Source organism: Podarcis melisellensis, assembly GCF_964234715.1.
Source record: "Podarcis melisellensis genome assembly, chromosome: 7".
NCBI classification, from domain to species: domain Eukaryota; kingdom Metazoa; phylum Chordata; class Lepidosauria; order Squamata; family Lacertidae; genus Podarcis; species Podarcis melisellensis.
The window spans coordinates 61,251,091-61,272,850 of NC_138539.1; the positions used below are offsets into that span (position 1 = coordinate 61,251,091).

General features: G+C 39.8%; 1 protein-coding gene across 6 annotated transcripts in view; it reads right to left on the reverse strand.

Annotated features, from left to right (window-relative positions):
• Positions 1–21,760, reverse strand: part of HIVEP1 (HIVEP zinc finger 1) — an 88,267-nt gene that overhangs the window by 54,381 nt on the left and 12,126 nt on the right. The window contains exon 1 of one of the 6 annotated variants that reach the window (XM_081918146.1): positions 122–756. The exons of the other annotated variants lie outside the window; for them this stretch is intronic. Coding sequence (XP_081774272.1) covers positions 122–158 — 37 coding nt within the window. The 5' untranslated portion in view covers positions 159–756. Of the gene's footprint in view, positions 1–121; positions 757–21,760 lie in introns of those variants that run through there. 6 annotated transcript variants of the gene reach the window in all.

The window sequence follows — 21,760 nt, forward strand, 5'->3', positions numbered from 1 at the left end:
CACGACTGGTGAACTCAGAGCTTTAAAAAGATCTGATTAGCAACAGCTATTCTTGTTCTAATGCCCAGCCAGAGCCCAAGTATATGACTGAAGAATTCAAAAAATGACCAGAAAAACTTACCAAAGCAGACAAAGCCTTCCTCTGTTTCTTCTTCCATTCATGCTACAAATCCCTCAATGACTAGCTCTTGGACTGACACAACATTTGCTGCACTGAGATAGTGTTTACTAACAGCCTCCACATAAATAGAGATTTATTTCAGGTTACGTGCACTTATATTACAGCATAAAACTTTCACTATAGGCAATTACCAAATGTAGCCTCTTACCAGATTGAAAACGATTAAACTATCATCGTAAAATCTGCAGATTTTAAAGTTTGACCATGTGACAACCAAATCTATAACAAGTACAAGATAGAGGCGACATAGGTGTGTTCTCCTTTTCCTTATACCCACGACAATATTGCAAACTTCTCCATTTTACCCAAGGAATGCAACATTGTTTAAGAGACACCCACCAACACAACAATTCATAATCCTCTCCCTTTTGAAACTAACTCATATCCACGCCTTTATTCCTTTCCCCATATTCTATTACAATAGAGCATTTGAACAGTCACATTACCCAACAGCTGACAGGTCATTCCCCATTATCAGTGCCATAATACACCTGAATTGCCCTGCCACATCTCATGCTATATTCGGAGAGCAATTCTAAGACGTAATCTCTCACAGGCTTAGGGATCCTAGGAATCCTCCCCCGCTATCTCTCCATGGCAACAGTAGCTACAGTAGAGACGGTCCACCTCTTACGCAAGCGAAAGGAATATGAAACACTGCCAAGAGGCCACAAATGCCAGCAGTCAAAACATTACCCTCACCCCTCCCTATTTAATTGTTGCCTTAAAGAAACAGCAGTCTATTTCTTTTTGTTTTCTTCGGAAACGCACACACAAATCTGCATTTGAGCAGAAGGAAGAAAGCATACCAAAAGATACTTGCAAATTAGGGCTGTAAGCACTTTCAAAGTAAATAAACCACGTAAAGAGGAAGAACTCTCCTCCCAAAACGCTTCCAGAAATACACTTCCCATCCTGAAAGAAACACTTGGGTACCAGGCGCTTCAAATCAAATATATTGTACCCTTTATGTGTGATTATAATATTAATGCAATCTACTATAGTGTGTTAAAAGATTTCAAAGCACAAAACCAGAAACTGCATTTATATTTTAACTTGACAGAACAACACCTACTGAATTATTATTACACTCCAGATGTTGTTGGTCTCCAGCTCCCATCAGCCCCAGTCAGTGTATCCACTGGTCAGGGAGTGGTAGAGAACATCTGGAGAGCAACAGATTTGGAAAGGTTGAACTTGCAGACATCAGATGTTCTCACAAGAATTTGCCTAAAATAGAATGTGGAGAGGGAAGTCCCAATTCACATTGTAATTTACCTACAAAAGATAGTCTGTTCATTCTCACCTGATGAAAATAAACTGCTCTCATCTGGCCACTCATTATCTGACCATACTTTTCCCTATTAGTCATGAGTATTTCGTTTATTTACCACTTTCATTTTTGTGAGGGTGGAGTTGAAGCAAGGCAGTGAAGCAGAAAGGAAAAAAACTGGAAAAAGAGAAGACAAAGTTGTCCAGTGTACAAGATCCTATATTCCCATACTTAAGTTGAAATTCTGGGAGTAAGCCCTATTGACATGCTTCTGAATAGACATCAATAGGGCTGTGGGTGCTAACCCAACAAACTGCCATGGTACTGACCCACAATAAAGGCCCTGAGGGACGCGGGTGGTGCTGTGGTCTCAACGACTGAGCCTAGGGCTTGCCGATCGGAAGGTTGGTAGTTCGAATCCCTGGGATGAGGTGAGCTCCTGTTGCTTGGTCCCAGCTCCTGCCAACCTAGCAGTTAGAAAGCACATCAAAGTGCAAGTAGATAAATAGGTACCCCTCCAGCGGGAAGGTAAACAGTGTTTCCATGCGCTGCTCTGGTTTCGCCAGAAGCGGCTTAGTCATGTTGGCCACATGACCCGGAAGCTATACGCCAGTAAAGCAAGATGAGCACCACAACCCCCGAGTCGTCTGCAACTTGCCCTAACAGTCAAGGGTCCCTTTACCTTTAAGAACGACCTTATATGGCAGAAGTGGGAAAGTGCCGCCTCATCAGCACTAACTGGGCTCACCATGTCTCGCAATTCAGTTCACAAGACAGTTTTTGACAGGCCACAGGTGCACAAATAGAAACTAAAATTTGAAGAAAACCCATGAAGGTGTTATGCATGTGGAATTGCTTGAATGTGATTTAAATTCATGTTGCCACATAATGCAAGGAGCCTTAAAAATGAAATATTTTTATGGCTTCGGTGCCAGTACTGTCAATATGCTGATGACACTCAGCAATCTCTCTGTGTGTCATCTGATTAACAAATTACATGAAGCTTAATCTAAGATCCTATTCACATTTCCAAGGGCTGATCTATATTATAGTTTACTGCAGAAAAGGATGAACATTCCTGGTTCCTCAATAATTGAATTAGTTTCTACTGCAATGGTATGCACTTCCTTGGAGTAAAACCCACTGAATATTTCTAAGTAAACTTGCATAGTCATGAGGTGGCAGTATACCTGAGAAGACATGGCCTGGCTAAACAACTGATTTGGAGAAGAATGTACAATAATTGGAAGCATGTACGTACACCATAGGTTCAGGTGAGGTCAGACTCAAAAGTCAGCTCTTTGTTCAGAAGTATTTGGCTCCTAAATGCAGTTTCCAGCAGCTGGAAAGATATTAGGATGTCGTGGAAGAAAAGTTTGCATACACCAAACCACAGGCAGACACAACATGAATTAAGCAGGTCAACTATGGCAAGCTGCATTCTACCACAAGTAAGTACATAAATATATATAAAAGAAAAACGCTTGGCTTTCAGTCTGCATCCATCTCCCAAACTACATGAATACACAAGCATGCCAAATTTTAACAGAAACCTAGAACACCACAGCAAGTTATGTTTTCCTCCATAAGTGAAAGTACAGTTTTGACACTTTCAAGACAATCCTCAACACACACACATATGTCAACACACACAGAATTTCCTAGAATCCTAGAACTGTAGCATTGGAAGGGACCCTGAGGATCATCTAGTCCTACCCCCTGCAATGCAGGAATATGTAGCTGTGCCAAATGGGGATTAAATCTGCAACCTTGGCATTATCAGCACCATGCTCTAACCAACCGAGCTTGTATGTTTAACCTAAGCATTAGGGTTTTCTTCTTCAGTTAAGAAAAATAGTTATGACTCCTGTTACTCTTCAAATTCACATTATTTCTCTTCAATACGACATTTATTCTGAATTCATCTCTTTCATATTCTGCAGTAAATGCTTAAGCCTCAGTTCTGGGGCAATTAAGTTCTTTGATCACTGCCCTCAGTTTAAACACTAAACAGAGGCTTTAAACAAACACCCATCTTTATACATGCCTCTCACAGAGATAAGGTTAACACCATTTTAATATCACAAAGGAAGTTAAAGGAATAATTTCCTAACCTGTGCTCCATTTACCCACCTAAACACTTGTTCCTTTTAACTCTGCCAGCTGTTATAACACTGTGCTGCATTTCCCCCGTTAGTGGAAAAATATAAAGAAAGCAGACAGGTATTGCAGTGTGGTTCCTGACCAGGAATTGCAACCCTGTGCTATGCTGGATACCAGATTCTCACTCCCTATCTGGCTCTCCTGCTTCAACTGTGCAGCATTTCTACATTTACTCAACCAAGGAATTGCAAGCCACTACTATGATAGCTTTGGCAATGGGTCTTTCCTTAAAATCTGAACTTGGAGGGATTAAAAAGTCAAAAAGGCTGAAGTGAAAGAATACAACCCCCATAGTACTTCAAACAACACATAAACAAAAGGGCAAGCAGGTACAGTTTACCATAGTATCTGTCAGGTCTGACATAGTATACAGATAACCACAGTATCATCTATTATTATTGCTTTGTTGAAGTCTATCTTAATGAATATTATTGTAAGGTGGAGCAATTTAGAATATTTTTTCATTGTATTGACAACTTCATGTATTGACACTGACAAGTTTTATCATCACTAAAGTTTATCACCTTATTATCGAAGATTTCAAAGCTCTCACCCACTTCTGAACATAAACTGAAAAGAGTTATGCCCTTCTATTCAGATGAATGGTCAAATCCATTAACACACTATTTACATTATCACTTATCCCAAACAGAAAGGAAGGTCATTCAACAGGGCCTAATCCTAACAGGCCAGGGACAGATGGTGCCCTCAGAACAGGAAGGCAAAAAAATCCAAACTTCTGTTGCTTCATATTCAGAGCAAAGTTTACTCATGCTGATAGAGTCTGCATACCCTTAACTATATGGGTTGGTAGCCTGCTAAAAAATAAAAAGAAATCAATGTTGGTGTTTTTACTCTACTCCCTTTATTACAAATATTAATGTGTTACTGATAAAACCTGCTTTGTTTTATTCTGCTTCTGTTGACAATTCTTGCATTTATTTGTAATAATGTTCTACTTGCAGGCTTTAAAATATTTAATATATAAAGCTTTTATAAAGTTATTTTGAGGCCATGAAACATTGTCTACTCCACACAAAGAACTAAAAAGGTTTTGTGATGCAGAATCAGCAAAGAAGGCATCTTTTACTATACCAACATTTGTTTGTTTGAAAAAAATCAGCATAGATACACAGAATTAAATGAACAATTTTAAAGTATGAAGATATACACATTCAGTCTTGCAACTTTTTTGCGCTAGGAAGAATGTTCATTCTGCCTGATGAAGAGTTTTACCCAAAGATCTTTAAATAGTTGGTTGGCCCAAAGCACTATCATTCATACAAATCATGAAGTAAATTAGGTAGAAGGAAGCAAAAAGCAGACCAGGAGGACTGCCCATTCAATAGAAGCATATTTATTAAATTAGATTACATATGTTGCCAATGCAAGTCCAAGATTCATAGCAGTTGTAGGAGTTGATGCTTTCATGAATACATAATAGGTTCTAGTCAGTGTATTGCGTTTTTGGATCACAATTCTATGCATTGCTTAATTGAAAGTAAATCCCACAGGAGTTCAATGATGCTGAATCCCAATTTTAATTATAAAGTTCAATGAGATTTACTCCCAGGTAAATGAGACTAAACACTACTGCAATCAGTGGAATTTACTTTGAGTAGACACGCATAGGATAGCACTATCTAAGATAAAATATAGGTATGTCTATGAATTTTAGCATCCCAACAACTCTACATTTTAAAGTAAGTTTTACCTTGGGCATATTAGCCAACTTAGCCAAGTCACTCCATACCAAGAGGAACTGTATAATTTTGCTAAAATTCCTTCTCAATTGTTTCCAGCAGCCTTGAAACCATATACTTTTGGTCTTTACATAACTTCTGAGAAGGAAAACAAATTTATCTTTCCTCGCTATAGCATATGATGATTCATTACAATATTACTTTGTCAAAACAGCTGTTTGGTGAAAATGCCTTCCGGTGAATTTTTGCGTTATCTGCCAATATCTTAACCATACTGGAGGTGCTCTTGTAATCTCTTGCCCAAAAGATGGCGTTAAATTTTCTGTCAATGGAGAGCTAGTATGTGGAAACATCAATTTGTCACAAACAAATTGTGGATAAAGAAGAGGAAGCTGTTACAATAGAGATGAATGAGCCAGTCCAGCAGACTTTGACTTTAGGGTTCTTGAACTTCTTCACCATAGCCACACAGCACACAGCTGTGTCCTAAAATAACCCTTAGTTTTCTGCAGATGTCCCAACAATTGCTGAATATAAGATAGTCATGGGACATTAGAAATATTATTTGGCTCCCAAGATTGAAGCTCAAGAAGATTCTTAAGAATTTGATGGAAAGAAGCAAGGCTTATGAAAGATGAGCCTAGGCTGTAAGCCTGTGCCCCTTCAATCTTGGTGCATGGAATTGTCACATATGCAGTTGGGCCCAATTTTTGATAGTCCCATGTAAATACTGTTTCCGCCTGTTATGCAAATCCTTTCTAAAACAGTCTCTCCCTGCCCCCCACAACCCGTATCTTTTAGACCTTGCTTTTATAACTAAACTTCTTTTACCCCAGAACAGCTGTACAACATTTAAGGAGTCAAGTCAATTGTTTGACAATGAGGCTGCTGTTGACTTCTAAAAATAATAGTAATAGAATCATAGAACTGCAGAATTGGAAGGGACCCTGAGGATCATCTAGTCCAACCCCCCTGCAATGCCGGAATATGCAACTGTCCCATATGGGGATCAAACCTGCAACCTTGGCATTAACAGCACCATGTTCTAACCAACTGAGCTACCCAAGCTAGGAGATACTGCATTTTAGCTATTTCCTTGAAACAGAAGCCCTCAAAAAACAAAAACTTGTTAATAAAGAATATTCAGTTTGTTATTTTTTTAAAAAACTAACCACAACCTGGTACAAAAGACAAAGTCATACCCAGAAACATCCTTTCAATCTAATATAGACACACTTAGCACTACCAGGAACAGTTGAAGCTTTAAGATACTGTTTGCTGCTATGAAAGATTTCATGCCTGCAGTACCTAACATTCTATGATTCACAATGACATTAACATTAGGGCTCCCTCAGACTCTCCTCTGAATTAGATGCTGTCAGCATCAGGCATTCCAGAAATCAATGGCTGTAACCACATTTGCAACAAGGAGCTCAACTTCAGTGCGCATCTATATAGATATATATAAAATTACTGAGTACTGTTTTCTCTTTCCCCTCCTACTCTTTATGAAAATAAAAAAGATGGTGCTCCTACTAGTATTTATTTGCAATATTTTAATGCCATTTCTACAGGTAAATCTGTCAAGGCAGTTTAAAAACTAAAAACATAAAACCACTTTATACAGTGGCAGGATAGCACTGCAGTTGGTGTCCAGGGCAATCTCTTCCCTCCAACATAATGATAGGCTTTTCTAAAGGTCAAAAGTAAATAAAAACCTGTCTGGTCAGTTAAGATCTCTACTATAGCAACAGTACATAGCAGTGGGGTGCATGAGGGGTCTTTTGAGGGGGATGAACCTTATTCTCCCCCCCCCCCCGCATCCTAGCTTCCACTGGAGTATCACTCACCCTCTTTAAAAATCAGATCCCACCCTCTACCCACTTCTCTGTCTTACATATAAAAAGGGCAGACTGGTGAACAACCAACCATGTCCACCCCAGAGTCAAATGGAATTTCAGACCCAGCTATAAGACATTTAAATTATTCAGACACAAAATACTTAAGTGTTTGAAAATTCTGGTCCACCGGCTATTAAACATCCCCAAACAGAAATACAGTATACAGAAAGAAAGAATTTGGATTCTTACATTTGTTTTCCATAGTATGGATCCAAGAACAATAATCAGAAGCTGCATGCTTAACACACTAAGCAAGTCTCTTTAAAGAATATATTACATATTTTAAATATTTCATTCTGCATTGGCCATCTTTCCTTCAATCAATACACAGAACTTCCCAAATATTTTAATCGCACCAAGCCTAGCCAATTCTTGGAACATTTGATTTGCTAGCAGCATATTTTCTTCTAAGTATAACTTTCTACTTGAAAAAAGAACTGTTCCATGCAATCAATCTTAAAATTGACACAGAACTGAACACAACAGCACTGAGCCCAACATTTTCCACAAGCTATACAAATACTTGCTTCTCAAGGCATAGGGCTGGAGACTGTTTCGCAAATTTGGTGACAAAACAAGTTATTGCTTTGCAATGCCCACAGTACTAAGAAATACATTGTAGGTGTGATTGTCTACAATTTTGCCTTTGAGAAGAGGCAAGTTACTGCTTCTAGCGTTCCTCAGTCTTTAAGTTAGTTTATATTTCCAGTGTAGTCCACATAGTTGAACAAGTTCCCCATTACTCTTCTGCATCTGGGCTGCCAAAGTTTCAGGTGCTACAAGAGAACACAGTCATGCTACTAAAAACAGCTTTCGGTTTTCACCAGCAGATGTATATGTCTGTGTGACATTATATTTTAATTGGCTGGAAGAAATGCTGCCATAAGTACTGCTCCACTACTTCATCTGGGTGACTAGTAAACACTAGTCTAATTGTGTGCTTTTGTCCTTTCGTCCAAATTCCTTGAAAACGAAAGCAGTGATGGGAAGAGGTCTATTAAATTAAGATTCCAGTAAAGCTCAAGGTACTCCTCCCACTAACTACAGAAATTAGTATGAGTAGCTTCTACCAAATACCCTCAGGCTAAAAGAACAGGAGAAATCGGTGAAACAAGCCTTGCTTTATAAAACAAGAAATACAAATGTAAGACACTCTCAAATTGCACCAAGGTGATAAATATCTAAGCAAGTGCTTTTCATAAATACCCAAGAGAAAGAGTTATCTGCTTTTTCACAGAAGCAACAGATAATGGAAATAAAGACTCTGCAAAGTGCTATGCCAAGCTCCTACAATGATGTAAAATGCAGGCTGATCCTTAAAAGCAGATACAAAACACAAGGAAGATTGGCAAAGGGCTAAAGCTCAGAGATAGAGCACATACATTATTTTCAAAAGATGTCAGGCTTGATTCCTGGCATTTCCAGGTAGGGCTGGGGAAGACCTCTATGAAACCCTGGAGAATTTTTTTTCAATGAATCTGGGGACACTTTTCAAATTCAGTAGGAATGATAGGATTTTGTCAGGGGACTGATTTGTAAATCCGGGGACTGTCCCCGGGAAACGGGGATGTCTGGTAACCTTATGCTATGAAGCATATTCCAACAGTTTAGCAGATGACTGGTTTGACAGTTTGCAAGTTACAACCTATAAGGGTAGATCACAAAGGTTGGTCAGTGACTTCAATGCTATTAAGAGCTGTCTTCCAGAAAGCACATACTAAGTTGAAAAAGTTCACACTCTCAATTTGCATGCATCATAACCACATTGGATATTACATTCATTTTTGTTTGTTTCAAAACATCTGAGTGATGCCGATTTTTCCTCTGCCCTACTTGATTTAGGAATTGTGCTACGGCCTGACTGTTTTGCCAACAACCTTTTACTCAAGGTGTTACAAGAGTTACCTACATTTAGATACAAGTCATAATGACACAAACCTTTTGGGTGAATTTATACAGAACTAAATTTGATGATATGTGGCAAAGATACAATATGGAAGCAGCCATTTGCATGGAATGCTTCAAGTCCGACTGTACACAGTAATGTGATGAAATCACAGTCTATATCAATAATAATAATAATAATTACAACAATAATAATAATTTTATTATTTATACCCCACCCATTTGGCTGGAGTCTTGCCAGACATCTATAATGTGGCAATGGATTCAGATGAACAGACACAGAAAAAAATCTTATGGTGGCTTCACTATCACTACTGCTTGTCTCTCATTTCTTGACCACCAGTAATCCTGGCCCTAGCCTACAGCTTCCCAGAATGTTGGTGCTTAGTTGCCTCAGGAATCAGCTTTGTTCATATTTCTAGCGTTGAGTTTGGTAAAAATACTGCAGCGGTGTGAAGAAAGAAATAGTCTGCTAAGACTGCTGATCAAAAGGATAAAATAAAATAAAATTCAGTACCCATGGCTAACAAAGCCATTCTAAGTACAGGTTTCATGAGTGCCCAAGATGGAGCCGAAAAGAACAGTAGCATATCCTAGCTCATACTCTTACTCACTGAACTTGGTGAAGGATTTGGAAGGAAGAAAAATCTGAAAAGAAGCGACCTACTTTGTTAACTTGTAAAATGCTTCAGTTTTCAGATCAAGCTACTACAACGTATAAGGGGGGAAAGTCTGCTCAGGCTCCCAAGAGAGACTTTGCACTTTCCAAATAAAATTAGGTAAAAACTCAGTATTATAGCTCCACATACAGAGTAAATTCAGTACAGTGGTACCTCAGGTTAGAGACGTTTCAGGTTACAAACGTTTCAGGTTACAGACTCCGCTAACCCAGAAATAGTACCTCGGGTTAAGAACTTTGCTTCAGGATGAGAACAGAACTCGCGCGGTGGCTGCGCAGCAGCAACAAGAGGCTCCTTTAGCTAAAGTGGTGTCTCAGGTTAAGAACAGTTTCAGGTTAAGAACAGACCTCCAAAACAAATTAAGTTCTTAACCCAAGGTACCACTGTATATAAAAACAGAAATGGAAAATTTGTGCCATTGTGGAAGTGTGCAGAAGCAACCTAATATATTTCTATACCCATTTTGGACATCTGCATGCTTCCCCACAATGTTAATTTATCTGAGTGACTTACAAAAAACAATAAATGGTGTGTGTGTGTAAGTGTGTGTGTGAGAGAGTGTGCTTTGCAAGAGCTTCCAAGGACAGATTTTAAGGTTCCAGGAAACTAAACAGTCCCAAAGGGTTCGGTTCAATAAAGGATCTGTGCAATCCATGAGCTTGCCTAACCAAGCTCTGACAAGTTTCCTGATCTAACAGAGCTAAAGCTTAAGCAGCGTCCTTTTCCATAACTCCCTCTCCCAGATCACCCAACCTTCCTACAATTGCATGGACTTGTAGCCAGACACACAAAGAGTCTATAAAGTACTCTGCCTAAATCATGGTTAAGTCAGGTTGAAAACTTGTCCAAGCTTGGTCAGAGCAGTTAAAAAATCAGAGTTTTTCTTGGCTCTTATGGGACTGTTCAAGGACTACAGAGTTCCCAGGTGACTTTAGAAAATCAATTTTGGGGGGCTTTTGCTCAAATGTTCAGAAACTGGACAGGTGTCATGAGGGGATGCTTTTCAACATCAAAACCTAAAATTAAAAACCAAATACAGTTTTGTCTTAGCTCTACTACACAGGATGCAGGCTGGACCTTTCAGTTGCCCAAGGCAGTGATGAAAAATCAGAACAACTAGGTTAGGCATTAAAGATAGCATTTCTGTAATTCTCCCAAGGCAGCTATGAACAAAGCATGCAAATGAAGTCAGAATCTTTTCAAACACTTTCAAACTGCTCAGCCTTTAAGCAATTAAAGGAAACTATAGAGGCAAGCAACAGCTCTATAAAACCACAAATACACTCATCCTTGATGTGCTTTTTTTGCAGTTCTATTCAGAATCCCATGAGGTGCTGATCTGTCTAAAGTCACCTAGTTATGAAAAACTGCCCACATGAGAACATTTTCAGCTATGCTATCAAAAGAGAGAGACCATCAATTCACAACAAATACATTTTTAAAAAATGGACACAGATTTATCTAATAAAACCCTAGAGAATGCACTTCTGAAAGTAATTTCCCCTATAAAGTAATCTAAAAAAACAACCACTAACATGCTTCCTCTTATTTTCTGCCTTTTTTCCAGCATGGCAAAGGGTGGTATCATTGGTCATGCTTTCCTATATTCTGGTACTGTATCTGACCTCCACACTTGATTACCATGGGACTGCAGTTGAAGATTGCCTAGAATCTACAGATGCATTTTGTACTACCTGAGATTGGATTGGCTGTTGGGAACATATATTTAACTTATGCTTAAATAGCTCCACAAGCTCGTTTCAAAGCACTACTGTTTACCCTTAAAGTCCCTAAGCGGCTTGGGATACAGGTACCTCCTAAAGGACTGTCTGTTTCTACATCAAGCTGGAGAGGTCCTTCTCTGGGTGCCCTTGTGATCAGGGAGAAAGCCTCTTCGGCTGTGTCATCCCATTTGTGGAACTCTCCCTGGGGAACATCACTCAACACCTACTTTGATGTCTTTTCATTGCCAGGTACAGATTTTTTTATTTATCTTCCCTGGGCTTTATCACCCAAGGAGTTTATCACTTGGTTCTTTTTACACTACACTTTTGTTTTGTTTTATTGCATTTCTATTATTACTTTGTAAACTACCCTGGACATTTAAAAAATAATAATGGTACAGAAGTCCAATAGGTAAACTTTTGAACCAGAAGACTAAATAGAGCCATACATACAGACATGAATAAATTGTGGAGAGCTGCTGTAGAACAATGAAATAAATAGGAAAGGATCAGTGTATATTAGGGGCATGCTATTCGCACAGCAATTAAGGTAGTGAAGGAATGGTGGCCTGTCAGATGTTTTTGGACAACAACTCCAGTTATCCCTGACCACTAACTATGCTCACTGGGGCTGATGGGAATCCAACAACATCTGGAAGACTGCCACAGGATCCTCATCTATGGGGTAGGGAGCAATTCACCACTGTGAGCAACACTGCCTAAGAAACAGCCAATGAAGAGAATATAATATTATTATGGGAACCCCCACACCCATCCTACATTGCTAGTGTATGTAGCAGTTCATGAATGTACCTTCTAATAAAATGTTCATACCTACAACAATATAAAAACCCCTGAGTACTGTACTCTCCATAAAATCGCAGAAAGTACTCTCCAATAAATCCTCAATACATCTACCATATAATTCCCCTAGATCAGGGATAGCTAACCTGTGTCCCTCCAGGTGTTATTGGACTCCAACTTCCATCAGCCCCAGTCAACATCTCCAATGGACAGGAATGATGGGAGTTGTAGTCCAACAACATCAGCAGAGCCAAAGGTTAGTCACCCAAGCCATAGATCATGGCTGGAGTATAAATATTTAAATTCTCCAGGTCTCTCCAGATTTTATCTTCCTAGTCTTGTGGGATCTGGAAACCTACCGATGGAAGGAAGAACTGCTACAGCATTGCTTTGTAAGACCAGCATAGTGTCAAAGTGGTTGGCAGATTTTTATCTCCCTAAATAAGGCACAAAAAGACACACATGGACCCAAAAACTCAGGCTAGGAGGCAAAGAGAAAAGAGAAATCTTGGGAAACCCATCAGCTGGTATGTAAGGGGTCACAACATTGGGAAAAAATGCAAAGAGCAAAGTTAAATGAGATTTTCTCCTCCCTTCCCCTCATTCCTCTCTGTTTGCTTTGCTACAAAGTTGCTGTTGCATAAGCTTCTGCTGAAAAGGTCAGGGAAGTTCCACTACTTCAGCTACGCATCATATTCTACAAGGAAGAAAACTGTAATGACTGTGCTTATATGGCAGGCGAAGTTCACCATTTAGAAAGCAGTACTTAAATGAGTCTTCAGAGAGAGAAAACCCAACTAGCATCTCAAAACACGTCAAACAAGTAACATAATAAGGAGAAAACCAAATTGGTCAACTCTTGAGATTCTGGCACCACACTGGCTACTCCTGCCCTGAATTTTTGCATATTCCTTCTATCCCTTTGATTTTTAGTATTTGCTGTTTATCAGCATAGTTTTAAAAGTGTTCTGGGAACCCACACTTCATTTATAATGGAACAGAATCAACTATTTGATTCAAGAGGAACTAGATGTTTAGAGACAAAATTTGGATAATTTCTCAAAAATGCCAAGAGTCTTTCATTTAGAAAAGGCCCTCCCCCACCTTGCCACCCTCAACTGTCTTTGTTACTATTGCCAATGCTGAGTTTCTAAAGCCTGAGGGAAGGAACACTGATTAGTTATAGTACTGGCTCAAGAGACACATTTGCAGCAGTGTTTACTAGAAACGCAGGATTCAAATTAACATGCAGGTACAAGTCCATGACTGTATCTAGCTGCCTGTTTCTTAAACTGTGAGGTGAGCCTCCCTAAGGACGTATGAGTAGTTGCTAAGCAAAGAAAGAGAATGAGGTAGAAAAAGGAAGAGAATGCAAGAAGCAGATTCCAGAAAATATATAGGGGTGGAGAATAACAGAAATAGATTCTCTGCTAAAAGAACATAATTAGGGGTATAAGGAACTGCACTGCACAGTTGTCTTTCCTCCCCATCAGAATATGCAAATGACTGCCATTGACTGTTCATGATCTCCAGCTCTCCCATCAACTACTGCCTGATTCTTTTCAATGGCAAATTATGGGAACTGAACTTGGGGCCCTCATTATGCTCCATGTCCTATGCAACTGGTCTAGTTGCCATGGGGGGGGGAGGACGGCAACACTTTTATTATTTTGATAAGCATGAACTAATACACAATTCACATAAGTGACACATTGTTAATAACACATTTTTAACAGAAAATGTTAATACATGTTTAATTTGGTGCTTACAATAAAAATATTGCTACCATACTACAGTATTCAAAACACTCTACTCTTCATTGTTAAGCTCCTTAAAATATTGTCTATCCTTAACATATACTTGGAGGCTTCAAAACATTTCAGTAATCCTTGAGTGTCAGCCAGGCGCAAAAAAAATGGCACCCAAACTTTTTGAGGTGCTCGCAAATGGAGAAACTTTAGGAGCAAAATGCGCCTGGTACCCTGCTAGCTTCTAACCCTGAATGGGGACTAGGATCCTTGCAGGGCAAGCTAGTTAAGAGGTTCAGCCCATGTTAAGACCTGCTGAGATGAATAATACATTTCTTTCCATGGGGAGTCCTTGTTTCAGGGTCCCCTTGATTGAGCGGTCATGTCTTGCTGAATGAAGATGTCTCCTGGCTATCTGAGTCTCTGTGCATTTGCTGGTGTAGCCCCAGTTGTCCCCACAGCTAATCTTAAAACCCTTAGCAAGCCCCACAGTAGGCAAAAGATTCCTGCACTGCAGGGAGTTGGACTAGATGACCACTGTGGTCCCTTCCAATTCTATGGTTCAATGGTCCTGGTTCTGACCTTTAAATGGAATACACATCAGAGATGTCAGCACTATTTAAATTAGCCCTGACTAGATTTCTATTTTTTGTACTGATGCCCACATTTAGCACCATGAAACTGCCAGTTCCGGATATGTAAACAAAAAAGGCTTAAGCAAACAAGGCAAAAGAAAAGAAAAAAGCATCCTTCATCTCAATGAAGTAAAAGTCAAGAATTTGTTTAGTATCATTTTGCTGTTAGAGTTAAATTCTTTACTTGTGTTGTATCTTATATTTTATTCTGTGAACCATCCTGAGATCTTTTGATGAAGGGCAGTATGATTGACAGATACACACACACACACACACACACACACACACACAATGTTTTCTCAAGAATTGAGAGATGGCCCTATGGAATCCCATGGCCAATCACAGCTTTCCCACAAGTTGGGGGGTCAAATCTGCAAAGAAAGATTTAAATAGCAACACATGACATTTTCCCTACGTGTGTATGCCAGGGTGTGGGAGAATATCAGCACAAGGACCTATACAAGCACTTTACACAAGCCTATTTTGCACTCTATAACTTCGTTTGTCTCAGACACAATTAAAAAATGAATTGGCAAACACAGACAATCTAATATGGAATCTAACCCCTTCCTATGGAGATTATAGAATTCTCCATACAGTAATCTTTAGGCCCAGTGCTGCCCTTAAGCTATATTGTACCTAGGAATATAGCATTTATTTTTTTTAAAAAAGAACAAAATAGAGAGAAGCTCCATAATCAATTCTGGTTGTTGGAGGTGGGATGATTCTGACAGAGACTGCAATTGGAAAGGGTTAACACTTCCCTCCCCAGTTGCAGAGGATAGCAACTATCTGGGGTGCAACACCTTTCCCACATAAGCATTTAGGAATGAAAGCTTTATTGCTATGGGGGGGGGGGCACGGAGAAGCAGCAAGGAGGGGAGGCTGTGGGACCAGACTGGCAAGCCCCACAGGCTGCATTCAGGCCACTGAAAACCCATCCCTCCCTTAGAAGCTGCTTAAGCAGCAGCGCAGCAAACATATGTTTGTTCTGCTGCTGCTAAAAAGCATAGCAGCAGACTGTGAGACTGTTGCCCAGAGTTGTTTACAGATAGTTAACCTTTCCTGGAATGACATACATTAGGATATTGCGGATCTACAGTCTGGAACAAACATCATCCTAATGCAAAAGCATATTCTTTCCTCAACTGCAGACAGGCCTTTAAGTGGCACCTCTCCCTTGTGTTCTTTTCAAGGGCTTCCTCTTCATTCCTCATTTCTGAGAAGGAAGAAAACAAAAAGCAAGTGTTTGTAGGGTTTTAGAGAGCACAGACTTCTTTTGCTCTACCACATTAACACTGGAACTGAAACACTGATTATTTCGGCTTTCCCATTTTGGAATGAGGGCTTTCCTTTGCTCCCTGCTTTTCTATCCTATATTCCCGATTCAAAACAGAACCACTGTGCTATAATTCTCCAAGCCACCCAACGCAGAGAGTTTCTACTAGTACAAAGTTTTCCTTGAATATTCGGGGTGATCTCAAAATATACATACTTATTGACTCTCTTCAAGAAAATGACTGTTAGAAAGGAACTTGAGGTGCTTTCTTCGAGCCTCAATGAGGCTTTTGGACTCTTGATTTTCCAAGTTTTCATTAAAAAAAGCCCATAAACTATTATTGGTCAGGAAGTTACTTAGGAAATTTAAATTTATTCTCCGAATGTACTTTTTCCAATTCTCAGGGAAAGTGTTACTCATTATTTCTCCAGCTTCACTACCAACAAAGCCTTTACGATTCTCATGAGGCATGAACTGCAAAAAGAAACCACCTTGTTAAAATTTTGCAAATGCTTTTTAACTCTTTCCCCAGTGTTCTTGATTAATAAAACCACTGACTGTTTAATATTATACCTCGTTTCATAACAAAATTTCAGTGGAAAACAGAAGGTCTTTGAGACAAATTGTACGCAGCTTTGAGAGATATACAGCTTATGCAACAAATCCACAAAGAGTCATAGGGCTAGCCTGCATGACTTCAAGCTACCAATCTATTATCAGGGGCACAAGTGCTACAGTGACCATCACACTTTGCAAAACTGACTCTATATATCATACAAGACACAGGCAGAGATTTTGGGAGATCAATGGCATTACAGGCACAACTGCTTTGACACAACACCTGTAGGGGAAAAAAGATCCTCTCATTTATATAAAACTTTGTTACAGAACCTAAAAGCCTTGAATATTTATTGTGGCATAAAATTTCATAGACTACAGCATCTCACTAGTTTACAAAAGCTTATGCAAATAAATAAATAAATCAGTATTTAGGATGTCAAAATGCTAAGTTGTTTTTGCTGCAAAAGACAAATACAGAAACCCATCTGAAACTCATTTTACAAGTTATTTAGCATTGGAGTTCCGCTAATAAATATTCTCTACCCACTAACTACCATATTTTTTGCTCTATAAGATGCACTTTTCCCCTCCTAAAAAGTAAGGGGAAATGTGTGTGCGTCTTATGGAGCGAATGCAGGCTGCGCAGATTTCGCTGAAGCCAGGAGAGCAAGAGGGATCAGAGCGAAAAATACCTATGAGACTAGCAGCCCCTCCTAAAATCTGGACCTCTGGCCCATTTTAATGTTTCACAGTCCCAGTTGGCCTTGGCATTGTCTTTTGAAGTAAAAGGGATATAGAAATTTAGAAGTTTAGATATAGAAATTTAAAAGAATGAAGATCTTCAAATCACATGCAGCGTTAACATTAAAGTATCCAGTCCAGGACAACTTGCATAAGAATGGATGTGAGGTAGTGGCTAGGAACATGAATGATGACTAGAAATACTCATCTTGCGTCTCTCCTCAGACATGCACCACTGATCTCAGGGAAGCCACTACGCCTCTCAGCTGCAGCACTCCAGGATGACAACGCTGTTATACACATCAGCAACGTGTTTAACACTCCAGTGATGCCCATGAAGTGCTTGGAGCTCTTGGTAAAATGAATTATACAACCTGTATTTTTTAAAAAAACCTGTTCCTGTTTTAGCCGTGCATCTCAGCTCTATCCTTCCCATTGAGGTGCTATTATTCATTCATAGTGGTGAAAGAGACACCCAGTTCTTCCCAGCCCTTACGTTGCCTCTTCACACACATTCTTCTGGGTCCTGAGATCTGGCCTGAAAAGGCTCTATGAAAACAGTACACACATGTCAATATCTGAAATAAAAATATTGATCCTAACAGGACTAAATATTTCCCTCCAGACTGAAGCACAGATTTTGCAATAGAGCCTAGACCTGATCCATTGGAAGCACAGATGGGGTTGCATCAAGATGTTCTACAGTATGTTCACTCCAAAACTGAAATATGTTTATACTGGAATCAGACTGCCAAAAAGAGCCTCCCTAGCTTTAATATTAAACAACAATATTTTAAAAAGCCCTTGTCTATATAGGCTGCCAGTATACATATATATATTTCCCCATGTCATGACATTTTTTCAGCTTTTGCAATATACATGTTCTCTTTTAGCTGAGTGTTAACGATGCTAAATAAACGTTAATTTATAGAGGCAAGACTGGCCAAGTAACATGACCAAAAAAACCTGGTATACTGTACTGATCAAATAACGGCCCACTGGCACACCTAATCCTTCGGACGATTTTTGCAACCCACTCCACTGTCCTTCCTTTGGTACACAGTGAAGAGTTCAGCCAGTCCAGGATCAGTATTTTTAGTCTAGGCAGCACCATGCCCACAAAAAGGGGCAGCCTTTTATTTTGTTCGGGGAATAGCACTACCCAGATTACAAGTGGTGCAGCAATCCCTCCTGCTGCTCTTAGTATGGACAGTGCTTCTACCAAAGGAAACGAAATATTCACTGTAGAGACTTGCTCATCTTTTCCAGCCTGCCGGACACTAATCACAATGCCACAGATGCTTCTGGGCCACTGCAAATGCTTCCACTCAACCCTAAAGCAGGAAGCACACTGCTTCTCAAGAGATGGGAGTACAGTCCCATGCAAAATGACAACACTGCTACCCTGTTCTCTGCCAAAAGGAGCTGAGGAGAACACCAGCACCACCAGCAGGCATCCTGAACAGATTGGCCTTTGTTCATCCAACCTCCCAGGCTGTAGGTGTATTAAACTTATAATAACTATACCAGAGAGGTTTATGTTACAGTGAAATTAAATTCTGAACGACTGCAATGAATTGTTCACCAGTAATGGGCATATTCACCAACAAATGCGTATGTTCTGGTGGAAACCTAGATTTGTAGGATCTGGAAGGGACGCTGAGGGTCATCTAGTCCAACCCCTTGCAATGCAGGAATCGCAAACCTCAGATGGAGGAGAGTCCACCAGCTCCCGAGAGAGTCTGTTCCAACAGCTCTTACTATCTTAAAGTTCTTCCTGATGTTTAGTCAGAATCTCCTTTCTTGTAACTTGAAGCCCTTGGTTTAGGTCCTTTCTTGTAACTTGAAGCCCTTGGTTTAGGTCTCTTCAGAACAAGAGAAAACAAGCTTGCTCCATCGCCCATGTGACAGGCCTTGAGATATTTGAAGATGACTATCATATCTCATCTGTTTCTTCTTTTCCAGGTTAAACATACCCAACTCCCTCAACTGTTCCTGGTAAGGCTTGGTTTCCAGACCCTTGATAATCTTTGTTAGCCTCTTCTGCACACATTCCAGCTTGTCAATATCCTTCTTAAATTGTGGTGCCCAGAACTGGACACAGTATTCCAGCTACGGTTTGACCAAGGCAGAATAGAGCAGGACTATGACTTCCCTTTATTGGGACACTATACTTCTGTTGATGCAGCCTAGAACAGCATTCACTTTTTCGCTGCAGCATCACGCTGCTGACTAAAGTGAAGCTTGTGGCCTACTAAGACCCCTAGATCCTTTTCACATGTACTTGTGGCAAGCCAGTTGTCCCCTATCTTATATTTGTGCACCAGGTTCTTCCTAAGTGTAGAACCTTACATTTGTGCCTACTGAAATTCATTTCATTACTTTGAGCCCAATTTTCTCTCTCTTTTAAAATAAGATTTTATTAAAGCTTTATCAGAATACAATAGGATAAAAAACCTAATCTAAAGGGCTTTTTTATTTATTTACTTGATTTAGGGGGGCACCTGCCACCACCACCCCAACTACGCCCATGCATCCTTCTCTAAGTGCTCACAGACTGACTGGTAAATTATCTGTTCTAAGACCTTTCCTGGTATTGATGTCAAGCTCACCAGTTGGTAGTCACCTAGGTCTTCTTTTTTCCCCTTTTTGAAGATGCCTCCAGTCTGCAGAGATCTCACTCGTTCTCTAAAAATTCTCAAAGATTGTAGACAGAGGCTCTGAGATTACTTCTGAAAGCTCCTTTAGTACCGTTGGGTGCAGCTCATCAGGCCCTGGAGGTCTGAATTTACTGAAAGTAGCTAGGTGTTCCCTTACCACCTCTCTTCTCCTATCTTTGGCTGCAGCTCCCTCCTTGCCTCGGTTATTCTGTTATCAGCAGGTTGGGCATTGCTTTCCTTTGGCCAAAGACAGAGCCAGTGTAGGTGTTGAGCAAAGATACCACCAAAGAAGGTAGAATTTTAACAGTTTCTCTTAGCTTCTTTCTCAGCAGCCCAAATAGTTACCATTAAATAAATAAATGCAAATCAGTACATACATATCAAAATGCATACATACAAAAGGACATGACTGGGTTTTTAAAATGCAGATATTGTAACAACACATGCTAAAGTGAGGACTAACTGAAGATAGGATAAATTCCTAATTCCTGAATGACCAAAGCAGCAGGAATTCTCACTTTTACTCTATTTGGTTGGTTGTTAAGTTGCTTTGGGTTGCCCTGGGCAAAAAAAAAAGAAAGCAGCTGACAAATTTAATCAATCCATCAATCAATTAATAAAATATTTGCATTCTGTCAGATGCAAATAGCATGCAGTAAAAGAGGCAGTCTACTACCTACATGAGGGACACGGGTGGCGCTGTGGATTAAGCCACAGAGCCTAGGACTTGCTGATTAGAAGGTCGGCGGTTCGAATCCCCGCGACGGGGTGAGCTCCCGTTGCTCGGTCCCTGCTCCTGTCAACCTAGCAGTTCGAAAGCACGTCAAAGTGCAAGTAGATAAATAGGTACTGCTCCAGCAGGAAGGTAAACGGCGTTTCTGTGCGCTGCTCTGGTTCGCCAGAAGCGGCTTAGTCATGCTGGCCACATGACCCGGAAGCTGTATGCCGGCTCCCTCTGCCAGTAAAGCGAGATGAGCGTCGCAACCCCAGAGTCGGTCACGACTGGACCTAATGGTCAGGGGTCCCTTTACCTTTACTTTTTACTACTTATATACAACGGCTCTTAGAAAAGATGACGGTGCACTGTACACTCAATTTCTAATGTGTTTAATCAGTCATCACTTTTCATATTCCACTGCTATTTCACTCCATGTTTCCGTTTACATCCACATGTATATATGACTGCCAGCTTATGACTACACTTTATGCATCTGATGTCACGGACTCTAGTCCACATAAGCTTGTGCCATAATGAATTTGGTAGTCTTTAAGGTACTGCACTACTCTGTCGTTTTATATTTGACCTTACAGACCAATACACTTAAGTCATTAGTTCAGTCTCGGGGATTAGCCGGTACAAGTGCTGTACTTCAGTCAGAACCTTTTAGGCCAGTTAGATTTCATTAACTCAGCAGTTATCTTTAGACCCAAGAAACAGCAAACAAAACAAAAAATACTGCAAGATCTGCAATCATCAATAAGAAGGCTAACAAATACTGGGTTTTGGCTTTAGCAAGAATATTTTGCACAATATCCTATGACGTACAAATGGAAAACCTGAGAAATTTGCTTTCCTTCAGCTCGGCCAGTATTTTCATAGAAAAAAAAGTAAAACTGCGAATGAAGCGGAAAATGAATTGATGGGGGAAATGACAGCAGAAAATGTTCACTTCTATTTCAAATAAGAATCATTATACAAAAGTTTCTTATTAACACTCAAGTATATATTTACATAACTCTCTAAAAGCAATTTATTATTTTGAATAACTGGGTATTTATATAAATTGCTCTAAATGACTGCA